This window comes from Convolutriloba macropyga, chromosome 5 (genome assembly GCF_964194025.1).
Source record: "Convolutriloba macropyga chromosome 5, txConMacr16.3, whole genome shotgun sequence".
In the NCBI taxonomy this organism is placed as follows: Eukaryota; Metazoa; Xenacoelomorpha; order Acoela; family Convolutidae; genus Convolutriloba; species Convolutriloba macropyga.
The window spans coordinates 5,906,140-5,921,467 of record NC_134472.1 but is presented as its reverse complement, the minus strand read 5'-3'; the positions used below and the strand labels follow the sequence as shown (position 1 = coordinate 5,921,467).

The following is a 15,328-nucleotide window of genomic DNA, read 5'->3' as shown; positions in this document are numbered from 1 at the left end:
TATAGAGCAAATATCATTGATTCGAATGTTAAATTCTTTCAACCAGTCGGTCTCAAAAATCGAATCTTAAACTTGATGTGGAAGTACAATATTTATTTTAGCATCGAATATTCGTGTTCCATAACATTTATCTGTCTCAGCGAATAATGTCGGTCCTCAAATGAATAAACTTAACAAACTTAAACTAGTTCGATTCATCTATATAAATATATATATAAATTTTGCGGGAGCAGTCCCTCACGTTTGTGGAAGCCATAATAATAAATAATAAATTGGCTTTGTACAGTTATTTTTGCTGTATTCAAGTGGTAATTGAAAAGAAGAAAATGATCTAGTTTGTTTTTCTTTAAAAGGTGTTCTTTAAGGGGAATGGCCTCTGCTTGATGAAGCTCGGTTAACCTCTAAATGGCAACAGCTGCCGACGCATTTTTTGGACAATGTGATGCTTTTGCGCTAGGTAAGACATTTAACAGCTTTGCGTTAACGTATTTCCAGCGTTAAATTAATATGCTTTCTACTACAGTCGTCAATGGCTCAAAGAGTGCTTGTTCGTCCGCACCCGTGGAAAAGAAAGGCTCTGAAAATGAAAATAAGTTGTCTCAATTTATCAGCAAACTCAGAGCTCGGCAGGTTGTTCTCAAGAATTTCGCTGAAAGCAGTGGAGCACGGTTAAAACAGGTAATTTATTAGTTAAACAGGATTATTAGTTCATATTAGTTTTGGCTGTGGATATTAGTTTTGGCTAAGTAACAAGGCTGTTGATGTGAGTGCTGGGCACAGAAAGCTCCAAGATAGAAAAACAATAGTTGTAGAAAAACATTCGAATAATTGGGCTGTTTTGTCAGCCCAATTGAGATTAAGGAATAACTGCCCGCAATAATCGTTAACTTGTCAGCAGAACATGAAATTGTACATTAACTGCCCTAAAATTAAGAAACTAATACCATACCTCATTTGAGGAAACTATTACCCGCGCTGAACCACTACGTAAGGCCGAGTATTGAATTGCAACGCTGCGCCTTTCCTGGACATGAGATGATTTGAAGACTATAGCAGCTCATTGTGTTTTTGGTTGACTCCTTAGATGGCTCCGTGATTAAATGCAATTTTCGATGCTTGATTTTGGACAATTTTTACAGTCAATATGCCAGTAGTTTTCAAAATTTTAATGTTTTAGGTGCTCCTTCTTTTGTTATTTGAGTTCAGATTTGTTCTTGTTTTTTTTTAGTTGCTCCTAAGGGAATTTTGTAACAATTATTTGAGTCCTGTTAGTCTTTTTTGTAATTTTTAGAACGACTGATTTTCTGTCTGAGCGTTTAAACGTCTGACCAACAATTATCGTGACTTTTCGATTGAAGAAACAGTTTAAACTGGTATAGCGGGAGTGTATTAAGTTGCAGAGCAGTTCTCTAATAGCCTCACTAGTCTCGAAGTATGCATTTTAACGAAACCGCTGGGTAGACAGATGACAATTTCATTCCAATACCTCTCCAAGGCAACTTGCTTCTATTGAAGATTATATTGAAGGTTATATCTTGGTAGATTTCAAAATATACCAAATCCAATTTGAAGACATAGATCTCGAAGTCCGGATAAGCCAAGATTTATTCTGTTCAATAGGCATCTTTCTTCAGCTTAGCATTTCAGCCTAATTGTTGTGATAAACCTATCAAATATTTTCAGGATAGTTTCAGGATATTGTATGCTGCATTGCCTATCTCGGCGATCTGACATCCCTGCTATATCTTTTAGTATTTACATTGGTTTCAAAAAGTTCAAAGCTGAGTGCATTCATGAAGTCAACAAATTTTGATGCATCAGTGAAGGAACTATTCAAAGTCTTGGTAAAAGATATAACCCACAAGGACCAGCAAATATCTCAACTCGAAGGATAGATGCGTCAAATAACTATCAAAGTGAATGAATTGGAGAGATACGAATCGAAAGACTGCTTGATCTTCCATAAGTTGCCCACTGTTGAAGATGGTTCATATCTAGCGGACACTTGCTTTTATCCGTGAAGTGCTGCAGGTCCAAATATGCGAAGAACATCTGAAGGCCTGTCATCCATTCGGCCGGGGTGCTAACGGAAACTTTACGAAAATTATTGCAAATCTTTTGCACAATGATCAGAGGGACCGAACCTGGAAACGAAAAGCACTCCTGAAGAACTACAGAAATCCGACCAACAACAAACCAGTGCTTATCCATGAAAGGTTAACAAAACACGATGTCGAGTTGAAACAAACCGCCGAAGAATAGTGGCTGTAAGTTACGACCCATAACAGCCAACATATGCTTCAAATTGTTCAATATGGTCGCAGAGCTGCTCATGTTATCAACTCATTGGAAGACATCAACTAAAAAGCCATGCAGAGCGATTCATAAGCTCATTTTCCCACCAAAAATCTGCCAATCAGTACTGAAACATTCCCGACACCGCAATGCCAATGCTCGAAAAACCCCTCGTATTCGGCCTGGCACTCCTATGTCGTCAAGAATGCCGTAATTGAAAAGAGCGTCAACAATGTATTGCCTGTTTGAAAATACAGAAGTACATAAACTGATCACTAAACTGAAGTCCAGGGGGAATGACAAAGATTTTCTGATTGATTATGGGGTTAATGGCTGAATTACCAAATGCCAAGCTAACTGTATTAGAGACATTTCGGACTGAGTCGCCACCACCAGAGGAGTTGCGCTGGGGTCTTCGAGCAACATTGATCAAAATTTTGCTGCCCGATAATATAGCAAATACTGCTATTTGCAATAAAACTATTGTTTTCCTAAATGCTAGCACACTAAGAAAAGACCACGAGGAACTTGAGGTACTAGCAGATGAACTTGAGTGTCGGACTGCAATATTACGTATTGCAGACCTGTGGTTTAATAGTTTGGACCTTGCTACATAATACAGGATAAAAGGTTATGACTGTTCTTTGAAAAATAACGCAAGGAAGCGGAGGTGGCATAATGCTTCAATTTGTGAAAGAAATTTATCGAAAAATCCTTGTCCAATAGGGACGAAAGTTTTCTGGTTGAAGTAAGTGTCATTGGAACGCCCCTGTTGCTTTTGATGTTAGACAACCCCCCACAATTGAATAACTGCATTTTCTTGTTCAGCTGGATCATCAAATAGAGCAGCTCTCCCGTAGAAATAAGTCATTGGAATGGGCAGTTTCAATATAGATGTTCTCCTTAATGATCAATTAACCAGAAGTTTTGTAGAGATAGTGAATTCAAATGGGTTTTCACTGTCAAATTTGAACCGACTACAGCTGCCACGTCTAGCGAAACTTGCATCAATAATTTTCTGGCGTCTGGTATAAATGTGATTTTTGGCAAGGTGCATTCAAACGCCAGTTTTTCTGATCATTACGGAGTAACCATTGGTATAGCTTTAGAAAATGTTAACAGATTTCTCTGAGGTATATAAAAATTTTCAGTTTCTAAATTCAACTAGTCAATTAGCAAGAGTTGCTGCGTGAGCTTGACATGGCATTGCAAAATAGTGTCTAAAAAATTCTACTGTTGCAAACCAATGGATCACTTTTAGAATAAAAAAAATCTTACTAGCCAAAGAAAAGCCACCGAATTTTCTGTATGGACATGGACAATTTCAGAAATCTTGCTAATTTTTGGAAGGCTAGTTGTGTTTTGGTGAAAAAAAAAGCCAAATGGAGCTTTAGTTATTTAGAATTGCATCGGAGACTCAAGGGCAACAAATGGGTTTTTAAATGAATTAAAAGGCACCACCCCTAATCACAACAGTTAAAACATTTAAAAATGAAAGTGATGAGCTGCTAGTGGCAGCTGGTGACATTGCTGGTTCAATGAATGCATAATGGATGGCATTGGTGAAAAAATACAGGCATCTGTTCCCTGTAGTATTAGCCATCTCAGAGCAGCATCGAGAAGTGCGAACAAAAGCATTTAGTTCCATCCTGTTTCCTTGACAGAATTCGACGAAATAATTAAGAATTTGGATAACAAGAGTTCTAGTAGCGTTGATGAGCTGAATAATGTTTTCAATAATTCCTGTTCACCCGTTCTTGGTCCTCATTTATTCTTGGTCAAATTAATCAATTCTTCTTTCATTGGGGGTTGTTTCTCCACTACACTCAAGAAATGAAACTAATACCTCTGCACAAGGTTGGTGCCAGAGACCAATAAAATAACTATAGACCTATTACATTATTGAATACTTTAAGCAAAGTTTTGCTTATACGTTATAATATGTCGTCAGAAGATACTTTAGAAGATGTCATAAAATGGTAAATAGAAGATGCTCACACATATGCATTACGCAGATCAGCTGAATCTTTTTTAAAAGTACGCAAGGCCAAATCTAATGTCAGTTGGTTCTCATTGCTGCACAGATGTAGCAAGTTATACATTATTTTAGTAAATATCGATGTGTTGATGAGTTGCTATGATAACCCAGCTTTTGTTTTTACTTATTTAATGCATAGAATTCGCGACTCGTATATTTTATCTAATGTAGAAATCTTTTGAGCTCTGGCACTGGGTGGAGTCCTTAAGTGCATTGTCCCGTGACACGTAATGCCTGAACGCAACTGAAATTTGAATCGGACAACTAGTCTATCTTCACTAGTTGTGCTCAGCTAGTGAAAATAGGTTCCCGTAGTCTTAGCTAGCGAATACTAAATCGATTAAGCAATTCGACAATTTCTGATATTAGTTCTTTGAGTTGTGTCTGGAATTCGGCCAGTTTGTGGTACCAATTAAGAGCCATTTTTGCTGGTGAAAATTAATGCCGCTTTGAAAAAGTCAAAAGTTGCATGATTTAGACTAAAATTCTTAACGTAAGGGTTTTGTTGATGTCATATGGCAGCTGTCGTTTTAAACACAGGGTTTAAGATTGAGCTAAGTTTTTTCTGTTGTTTTAGATTTTGTTCTGTCTTGCTTTTTATTTGCTCCTCACTTGGTTCGTCGTTGGCTATAGTGAAAGTGGAAGCCTTAATAAGTTAAAGGTTTGGATGTGAGTTTCATAAGCATATTTGTAGGCCAGAGTTTTCTAGCAGGGATAACTCTTGAGGCTGTGTTTTTGATTCACCGTTTCCCGTTTTGATTCGGTTTACGTTTTTCCACGCTGAACTTTTCAAACAAGTAGTTTCGCTGATATTTTCATGTCACTCTTTTTCTGCTTGTTCACTCTTTTTAAGTGCATAAAGGCATCGCACTAACTATCAAGTTTTTAAGATGAATTGAATCAATAATTGCGCGCGAACGAAGCAATTGTTGTAATCGTGTTTTTGATGCAAAATTTTCGCTTGACCGTTTTCTTCTAGAACATTCTTTTGATTTCACTTTTCAAATTTTTTTGAGTGATGGGAATTGCGGTTATGCAGAAATTATGTCTGTAGATAAAATAAACGAGATTGTGAATGAAAGTTGTTCATTGCCTTTGTAGTTGTTTATGTAGCCGACTCTTATCCAATAGGTCGCTGGTTCGAACCCCTCCCTAGTCAGAAGTTTGTACACCTTAATTGTTTCCCGAACCTATGCCCCTTTCTAAATTGTTTGTCTCGCCAGTCGTTCGAGAGCAATTCGTCCGACGTTAGTCGTTTTATGTTCACTTTTTAAAAAGCATAAATACTTTAAAACATAAATGCTTTGCCTCACTCTCGATAGATTGGAAAACTTGTATGTAATAAAATAACTGCTACCGATGAAGCGTTGCAACCAAAATGAAATAAGAGCTTTGATTTTGGAAAAGGTTGGAAAACAGTCAAATTTTCGGATAGGTATTATAGATTTTTGTGTTCGTAGGTGTTATCCCGTATTTTGCGTGCTAATACCAAAACTGCTTTAACCAAAATTAGCCGGCATCAGCTTTTCAGCCGGCTATTATTGCGCTCTTATTTTTTCACAATTCGGGTCGTGTTAAGTTATATTAGAGTCCTTGAGTTAGATTCTGTAGTTTTTCAAGTGCTATGTGTGTCGAAGTTGCCGAGAGTGTCTAAATTCAAGGCAAAATGGTCATTTTCTGAATTTTGGGGTCCAAAAAATAGAAATTGGATAAACCCTTTAAAGCCCATGTTTGGATACCCGCTTTTTGGACTTTGTTCTAACTAGATGGCTGCTGTTTCCTGGCAATCTTGCCAGGTACGATTGCAAAAAGTTAAAATTGGGTTGAAATTACAGAGGGGTAAAATTGGAATAAAATTACATGGGTGAAATAATCAAAGTTACAATAATGTGGTCAAAGCAAGGCCCGGTTAATGGATATCCTTGAAGAAAAGTACATATGAACGTTGAAATTTTCTGTGCAACCAACAGGCTCAAGTAAGACCTCTGGTTTTGCTTTTAAAAACAGTCTAAAAGTAAGTTGGTCGTTTAAACTGCGCTTAAAATATCGGAAAATTTTCAATTCTGGGAAAACTTTACAACCCACCTCCCCCTTTAATTATTCAGTCCAGCAAATTCAGTCCTGCAGACAGAAAAACAGCTGAATATTGAAGTTATAAAGTTCCCTCAGGTAGTTAGACGAATTCTGCATTTACCTCATAGACACCCTAGGTGTGTAGGAAACAAAAACTCAAAGAACTGCCGAATTTGGATGATAGGTTTTTTCGTAATGCTATCGAACTCAACCTTCATTTTCAGGAGCAAATTGACGAGCGTAAACAACAGCAAGAAAAACTTCCAACGAATCAGTACGCCTGTAAGTAATCGTACCTTGAAGTTAAAATATTTGGAAATGCAGATTTGGGGCAATTTTTGTTTTTCAGATCTGGGATCTAAGGCAGTGATTGATGAACTGAGGCAATGTGCAAATCCATTACGGTTCGTGGCCAATCTAAATGTGTTTGGTACTGTTTCCTGTTTATTGCCTCACAACTATTTTAGTTGTTGGAAGCCTGCGTGAACGAACTTGTGCGTTTTTTTATTGATAAAATTTTGTGTGGTCTCAAAGATGGGTTAATCAACTCAATATGCGATGAGAGTGGAAATGTATCAATCATAGCCATGTTCTACTAGTAGGGAAAAGTTTGTTAATAAAGGGACAATTGTGATCACATATTATTTCTCAAACAGATTGGATGTTCTTGATTTTCGCCGAGCCTCACTAACAAGCAGTAAAAATTCGTGCTCGATAAATCAAACTACTGACCGAATCAGTAGATCGAATTGGTTATTGCAAATATTAGTGTTCATGAACATTTTTGCACTACCGATTTTTTGTCTGACCCCCAAATTTCTTGAGAAAACTGATAAACTGGTTAAAGACCAAGTTAGCAGTCCTTTCAGACAATTCCTAGCCAGTTCTTTGGGATTATTGTCTTCAAAGATGAATAGTTTCTTATCTTTTTTATTTGTTTTATTTATAATGTTAGAGCAGATAGTTCGAACTTATCACCTCTAGTGTAATAAAATACAGATGAATTTGAGAGTTAGAGAGTTTATGGATTGCCAGGTTGAACAATTTAATACACCTGTTCATATATTTTTTTGAAAATTTAAATCAATTTTTACTTCTGTTTTAAATTGATCTTCAAACTGATCTTTTCCAGTATTGGCGCTTTTCTGTATTTTGAAAAACTAAATCTTTCAGTGATTGTGAGACTCCTATTTCTTTAAAAACACTCTTTCCGAAAAGAGTGAAATAGGCCAAACGTAAAATTTGCCTTTGGCCAATGTCCTTCAACGCTACTAAATCAGAGCTTCTAAGACCAGCTTTCAACATTCCTTTAAATGTCAGACACAACTGGAGGCAGACTGTATTAACTCTCAGAAAAATTAAAAAGATACTCAAATTAGAAAACTTTGCAAAAAAAAAAATTGGTTTTAAAAATAATCAATGCCAAATTTGTGCTTATCAAATCTGGCACTTGTGAAATCTGCGTGATTTTAAAAAAAATCATAGGCCGAATATACTCATGAAGCATCAAAATTGACAAAAAATTTTGAAGTTCGTTTTAGATTTTAATGTCAGTTTTACGAATACTAATGCAGTTGCCTCAAGCTCAAGAAATCCTCACCTAGTCTTCCAGAAGAAAGACGATCAGAACACAAATGAACGGCGTTAACGAGAAAAGATCTCATGCCAAAGAGAAATTTCAAATGTTTCTTTTTGGTGGCGAGGTTTATTTGTGTTGTGCGCGCTTTTGTGGGTGTGTGTCTGGGTGTGCGTATTTGTAATGTGTGCTATGTGTGTGTAGGAGAGAAAGAGAAAGTGAAAGATTTAGTGTTAGAAAAGTAGTTCCTTGGAATGTTAGACTCAAGTAGAGGCAGAGTGCAAAAGCTGACAGAAATATCAAAAAAATGGAAAGTACTTAAATTAGAAAAATTTCCAAATATTTCGGTCTCAAATATATTCAATACCAAATTTAAGTTTATTAAATCTAGCTCTTAGCACATCTGCGAGATTTTTTATAGAACAAACCGGCCGAATATGCTCATGAAGCATCAAAATTGACAAAAAAAATTTGAAAAAGTTCATATCAGATTTTAATGTCAGTCTAACGAATACCAATTCAATTGCCTCAATAAAGCCACATCTAGTCTTCCAGTAAAAGCAGTCAGAACATAAATGAACGGTATTGGACATTGAGAAAAGATCAGATGCCAAAAAGAAAAATTTAAAACTGATTTTCTTTTTGAAGAACTTTCAAAAAGTTCAATTCAGATTTTAATGTGATCCTTTTGAATACCAATACAATTCCCGCAATGAGTTTTTGGATTGCCAGGTTGAACAATTTACTACGCTTGTTCGTATTTTTTTTGAAAATTTAACTTATTTTTTACTTCTGTTTTTTTAAATTGATCTTCAAACTGATCTTTTCCAGTATTTGCGATTTTCTGTATTTTGAAAAACTAAATCTTTCAGTGATTGTGAGACTCCTATTTCTTTAAAAACACTCTTTCCGAAAAGAGTGAAATAGGCCAAACGTAAAATTTGCCTTTGGCCAATCTCCTTCAACGCTACTAAATAAGAGCTTTTAAGACCAGCTTTCAACATTCCTTTACATGTCATACACAACTGGAGGCGGACTGTATTAACTCTCAAGAAAAATTAAAAAGATGCTCCAATTAGAAAACTTTGCAAAAAAATTTGGTTTTAAAAATAATCAATGCCAAATTTGTGCTTATCAAATCTGGCACTTGTGATATCTGCGTGATTTTTAAAAAAAATCATAGGCCGAATATACTCATGAAGCATCAAAATTGACAAAAAATTTTGAAGTTCGTTTTAGATTTTAATGTCAGTTTTACAAATACTAATACAGTTGCCTCAAGCTCAAGAAACCCTCACCTAGTCTTCCAGAAGAAAGACGATCAGAACACAAATGAACGGTGTTAAGCAGAGAAATGATCTCATGCCAAAGAGAAATTTTTTCAAATTGGGTTTGTTTTTGGTGGCGAGGTTTTTTTGTATTGTGTGTGCTTTTGTGGTTGTGTGTCTGGGTGTGCATAATTGTAATGTGTGCTATGTGTGTGTAGGAGAGAAAGAGAAAGTGAGAGAGTTAGTGTTAGGGAAGTAGTTCCTTGAAATGTTAGACTCAAGTAGAGGCAGAGTGCAAAAGCTGTCAGAAATATTAGAAAATAGAATGTACTTAAATTAGAAAAATTTCCAAATATTTCGGTCTCAATTTTATTCAGTACCAAATTTAAGTTTATTTAATCTAGCTCTTAACACATCTGCGTGATTTTTTAAAAAACAAACAGGCCGAATATTTTCGTGAAGCATCAAAATTGACAAAAAAATGGAAAAACTTCAAAAAGTTCATATCAGATTTTAATGTCAGTCTAACGAATACCAATACAATTGCCTAAATAAAGCCACATCAAGTCTTCCAGTAAAAACCACCAGATAGTAAATGAACGGGATTGAACATTGAGTAAAGATCAGATGCCAAAAATAAAAATTTAAAACTGCTTTTCTTTTTGAAGAACTTTCAAAAAGTTCAATTCAGATTTTAATGTGATCCCTTTGAATACCAATACAATTGCCTCAATGAGTTTATGGATTGCCAGGTTTAACAATTTACTACACCTGTTCGCATTTTTTTTGAAAATTTTAATAATTTTTGAAAATTTTAATAATTTTAATAATCTACTTCAGCGCTACTAAATAAGAGCTTTTAAGACCAGCTTTCAACATTCCTTTACATGTCATACACAACTGGAGGCGGACTGTATTAACTCTCAAGAAAAATTAAAAAGATACTCTAATTAGAAAACCTTGCGAAAAAATTTGGTTTTAAAAATAATCAATGCCAAATTTGTGCTTATCAAATCTGGCACTTGTGAAATCTGCGTGATTTAAAAAAAATCATAGGCCGAATATACTCATGAAGCAGCAAAATTGACAAAAAGTTTTGAAGTTCGTTTTAGAATTTAATGTCAGTTTTACAAATACTAACTAATACATTTGCCTCAAGCTCAAGAAATCCTCACCTAGTCTTCCAGAAGAAAGACGATCAGAACACAAATGAACGGTGTTAAACAGAGAAAAGATCTCATGCCAAAGAAATTTCAAATGTTTCTTTTTGGTGGCGAGGTTTATTTGTGTTGTGTGCGCTTTTGTGGGTGTGTGTCTGGGTGTGCGTATTTGTAATGTGTGCTTTGTGTGTGTAGGAGAGAAAGAGAAAGTGAGAGAGTTAGTGTTAGGGAAGTAGTTCCTTGAAATGTTAGACTCAAGTAGAGGCAGAGTGCAAAAGCTGTCAGAAATATTAAAAAATAGAAAGTACTTAAATTAGAAAAATTTCCAAATATTTCGGTCTCAAATATATTCAATACCAAATTTAAGTTTATTTAATCTAGCTCTTAACACATCTGCGAGATTTTTTAAAAAACAAACAGGCCGAATGTTCTCATGAAGCATCAAAATTGACAAAAAATGGAAAAACTTCAAAAAGTTCATATCAGATTTTAATGTCAGTCTAACGGATACCAATACAATTGCCTAAATAAAGCCACATCTAGTCTTCCAGTAAAAACCACCAGATAGTAAATGAACGGTATTGAACATTGAGTAAAGATCAGATGCCAAAAAGAAAAATTTTAAACTGCTTTTCTTTTTGGAGAACTTTCAAAAAATTCAAGTCAGATTTTAATGTGATCCTTTCGAATACCAATACAATTGCCTCAATTAAGCCACACCTAGTCTTCCAGAAAAAAGATCTGAATGCGAAAAAGAAATTTTCAAAATTTTTTTTTGTGCCGATGCTTATTGCGCGCGCTTTTGTGGGTGTATGTCTGTGTGTGCTTATTTGCAATGTGCGTGTAGGAGAGAGAGAGAGAGAGAGAGAGAGAGAGAGAGAGAGAGAGAGAGAGAGAGAGAGGCTTAGCGTGAGGAAAGTAGTTCCTTTTTAATGTTAGACTCAAATAGAGGTCTTTTCTTATTTTGATGTCCGTTATACGAATACCAGTGCAATTGCCTCGAGAATTTCACACATATAGTTCCAGAAAAAAACAATCAGAACATAGATGTAAGGTGTTGAACTTGGAGTAAAGATCAGATGCCAAAAAGAAATTTTTCAAAATGTTTTTTTGTGGCAATGTTTACTTGTTGCTCGCGCTTGTGTGGGTGTATGTGTGTGTGCTTATTTTCAATGTGTGTGGTATGTGTGTGTAGGAGAGAGAGAGAGGCTTAGCGTCAGTGAAGTAGTTCCTTTTAATGTTAGACTCAGATAGAGGTCATCTCTTATTTTGATGTCAGTTATACAAATGCCAGTGGAATTGCCTCGAGAATTCCACACCTAGAGTTCCAGAAAAAAAACAATTAGAACATAGATGTACGGTGTTGAACATTGAGTAGAGATCAGATGCCAAAGAGAAATACTGTTAACGTTTTTCTTTTTAGTGGCGTGGTTCACTTGTTGCGCGCTTTTGTGGGTGTATATCTGGATGTGCGTTTTTGTAGTGTGTTTGATAGGACTGTAGGAGATAAAGAGAGGGAGAGAGAAAGAGAGAGAGAGAGAGAGAGAGAGAGAGAGAGAGAGACTTAGTGTTAGGGAAGTAGTTCCTTGAAGTGTTCGACTCAAATAGAGGATGCAGAAACTGTCAGAAGTGATTAAAATTTAGAAAGTTTTTTTATTTCGTACAAATTGTGGCTTTAATTTTGTCCAATACCAAGATCGTGTGATTTTAAACGTCGCTGATAACATGTCTGCGAGATTTTGAAAAATGATTCTTTGGTAAAATTAATCCCAGGAAAAATTGATCTCGGATCGTGGATAAGTGCCTTATATTTGTAATGTGAGTGTATGTGGGAGAGGGAGAGGGAGAAAGAAAGGGTTAGTCTGAGAGAGTTGGTTCCTTTCAAGGTTGGACACAAATAGAGGCAGAGTGCAAAAACTGTCAATATTAAAAAGATTTCTTAGGTTGGAAAAATTTGAAAAAATTTCGGTTTCAAATATTTTCAATACAAAATTTGTGTATATTAAATCTAGCTCTTAGCACATCTGTGAGATTTTTTAAAGAACAAATAGGCCGAATATGTTCATGAAACATCAAAATTGACAAAAAGGTTTTTTAGAAACTTCAAAAAGTTCATATCAGATTTTAATGTCAGTCTTACGAATACGAATATAATTGCCTCAATGAAGCCACATCTAGTTGTCCATTAAAAACAATCAGAACATAAATGATCGGTATTGAACATTGAGTAAAGATCAGATGCCAAAAAAAAATTTTAGACTGCTTTTCTTTTTGGTGGCGAGTTTATTTGTTGCGCGGGATAGTGTGGGTGTATGTCTGGGTGTGCTTATTTGTAATGTGTGTGGTTTTGTGTAGGAGAGAAAGAGAGAGAGAGAGAGAGAGACTTAGTGTTAGGGAAGTAGCTCCTTGAAGTGTTGAACTCAAATAGAGGCAGAGCGCAAAACTGTCTGAAGCGATAAAAATTTAGAAAGTTTTTTAATTTCCTACAAATTGGGGCGTTGAATTTGTCCAATACCAAGACCCTGTGTTTTTTAAATATCGCTGATAAAACGTCTGCGAGATTTTGAAGAAGTAATCTTCGGCAAATTAATGTCAGGAAGAATTTGGCTCGGATTGTGGATAAGTGCTCTTGTATTTGTAATGTGAGTGTATGTGGGAGAGGGAGAAAGAAAGGGTTAGTCTGAGAGAGTTGGTTCCTTTCAAAGTTGGACACAAATAGAGGCAGAGTGCAAAAACTGTCAAATATTAAAAAGATTTCTTAGGTTGGAAAAATTTGAAAAAAATTTCGGTTTCAAATATTTTCAATACAAAATTTGTGTATATTAAATCTAGCTCTTAGCACATCTGTGAGATTTTTTAAAGAACAAATAGGCCGAATATGTTCATGAAACATCAAAATTGACAAAAAGGTTTTTTAGAAACTTCAAAAAGTTCATATCAGATTTTAATGTCAGTCTAACGAATACCAATACAATTGCCTAAATAAAGCCACATCTAGTCTTCCAGTAAAAACCACCAGATAGTAAATGAACGGTATTGAACATTGAGTAAAGATCAGATGCCAAAAAGAAAAATTTTAAACTGCTTTTCTTTTTGGAGAACTTTCAAAAAATTCAAGTCAGATTTTAATGTGATCCTTTCGAATACCAATACAATTGCCTCAATTAAGCCACACCTAGTCTTCCAGAAAAAAGATCTGAATGCGAAAAAGAAATTTTCAAAATTTTTTTTGTGCCTATGCTTATTTGTTGCGCGCGCTTTTGTGGGTGTATGTCTGTGTGTGCTTATTTGCAATGTGCGTGTAGGAGAGAGAGAGAGAGAGAGAGAGGCTTAGCGTCAGGAAAGTAGTTCCTTTTTAATGTTAGACTCAAATAGAGGTCTTTTCTTATTTTGATGTCCGTTATGCGAATACCAGTGCAATTGCCTCGAGAATTTCACACCTATAGTTCCAGAAAAAAAAACAATCAGAACATAGATGTAAGGTGTTGAACTTGGAGTAAAGATCAGATGCCAAAAAGAAATTTTTCAAAATGTTTTTTTTTGTGGCAATGTTTACTTGTTGCTCGCGCTTGTGTGGGTGTATGTGTGTGTGCTTATTTTCAATGTGTGTGGTATGTGTGTGTAGGAGAGAGAGAGAGAGGCTTAGCGTCAGTGAAGTAGTTCCTTTTAATGTTAGACTCAGATAGAGGTCATCTCTTATTTTGATGTCAGTTATACAAATGCCAGTGCAATTGCCTCGAGAATTCCACACTTAGAGTTCCAAAAAAACAATTAGAACATAGATGTACGTTGTTGAACATTGAGTAAAGATCAGATGCCAAAAAGAAATACTGTTAACGTTTTTCTTTTTAGTGGCGTGGTTCACTTGTTGCGCGCTTTTGTGGGTGTATATCTGGATGTGCGTTTTTGTAGTGTGTTTGATAGGACTGTAGGAGATAAAGAGAGAGAGAGAGAGAGAGAGACTTAGTGTTAGGGAAGTAGTTCCTTGAAGTGTTCGACTCAAATAGAGGATGCAGAAACTGTCAGAGGTGATGAAAATTTAGAAAGTTTTTTTATTTCCTACAAATTGTGGCTTTAATTTTGTCCAATACCAAGATCGTGTGATTTTAAACGTCGCTGATAACATGTCTGCGAGATTTTGAAAAATTATTCTTTGGTAAAATTAATCCCAGGAAAAATTGATCTCGGATCGTGGATAAGTGCCTTGTATTTGTAATGTGAGTGTATGTGGGAGAGGGAGAGGGAGAAAGAAAGGGTTAGTCTGAGAGAGTTTGTTCCTTTCAAAGTTGGACACAAATAGAGGCAGAGTGCAAAAACTGTCAAATATTAAAAAGATTTCTTAGGTTGGAAAAATTTGAAAAAATTTCGGTTTCAAATATTTTCAATACAAAATTTGTGTATATTAAATCTAGCTCTTAGCACATCTGTGAGATTTTTTAAAGAACAAATAGGCCGAATATGTTCATGAAACATCAAAATTGACAAAAAGGTTTTTTAGAAACTTCAAAAAGTTCATATCAGATTTTAATGTCAGTCTAACGAATACCAATACAATTGCCTAAATAAAGCCACATCTAGTCTTCCAGTAAAAACCACCAGATAGTAAATGAACGGTATTGAACATTGAGTAAAGATCAGATGCCAAAAAGAAAAATTTTAAACTGCTTTTCTTTTTGGAGAACTTTCAAAAAATTCAAGTCAGATTTTAATGTGATCCTTTCGAATACCAATACAATTGCCTCAATTAAGCCACACCTAGTCTTCCAGAAAAAAGATCTGAATGCGAAAAAGAAATTTTCAAAATTTTTTTTGTGCCTATGCTTATTTGTTGCGCGCGCTTTTGTGGGTGTATGTCTGTGTGTGCTTATTTGCAATGTGCGTGTAGGAGAGAGAGAGAGAGAGAGAGAGGCTTAGCGTC

The 15,328-nt window shown here is 35.5% G+C and overlaps 1 protein-coding gene across 1 annotated transcript in view; it reads left to right on the top strand.

The window, feature by feature from the left end:
• The first annotated feature begins 344 nt into the window (after positions 1-344).
• The window catches only part of LOC142339079 (uncharacterized), a 73,470-nt gene continuing 58,486 nt past the window's right edge, over positions 345-15,328 (top strand). Inside the window, exons 1-4 of the mRNA XM_075388779.1 lie at positions 345-457; positions 524-678; positions 6,631-6,688; positions 6,756-6,810. Of these exons, the coding sequence (XP_075244894.1) occupies positions 406-457; positions 524-678; positions 6,631-6,688; positions 6,756-6,810 (320 nt within the window). The 5' untranslated portion in view covers positions 345-405. The remainder of the gene's footprint in view (positions 458-523; positions 679-6,630; positions 6,689-6,755; positions 6,811-15,328) is intronic.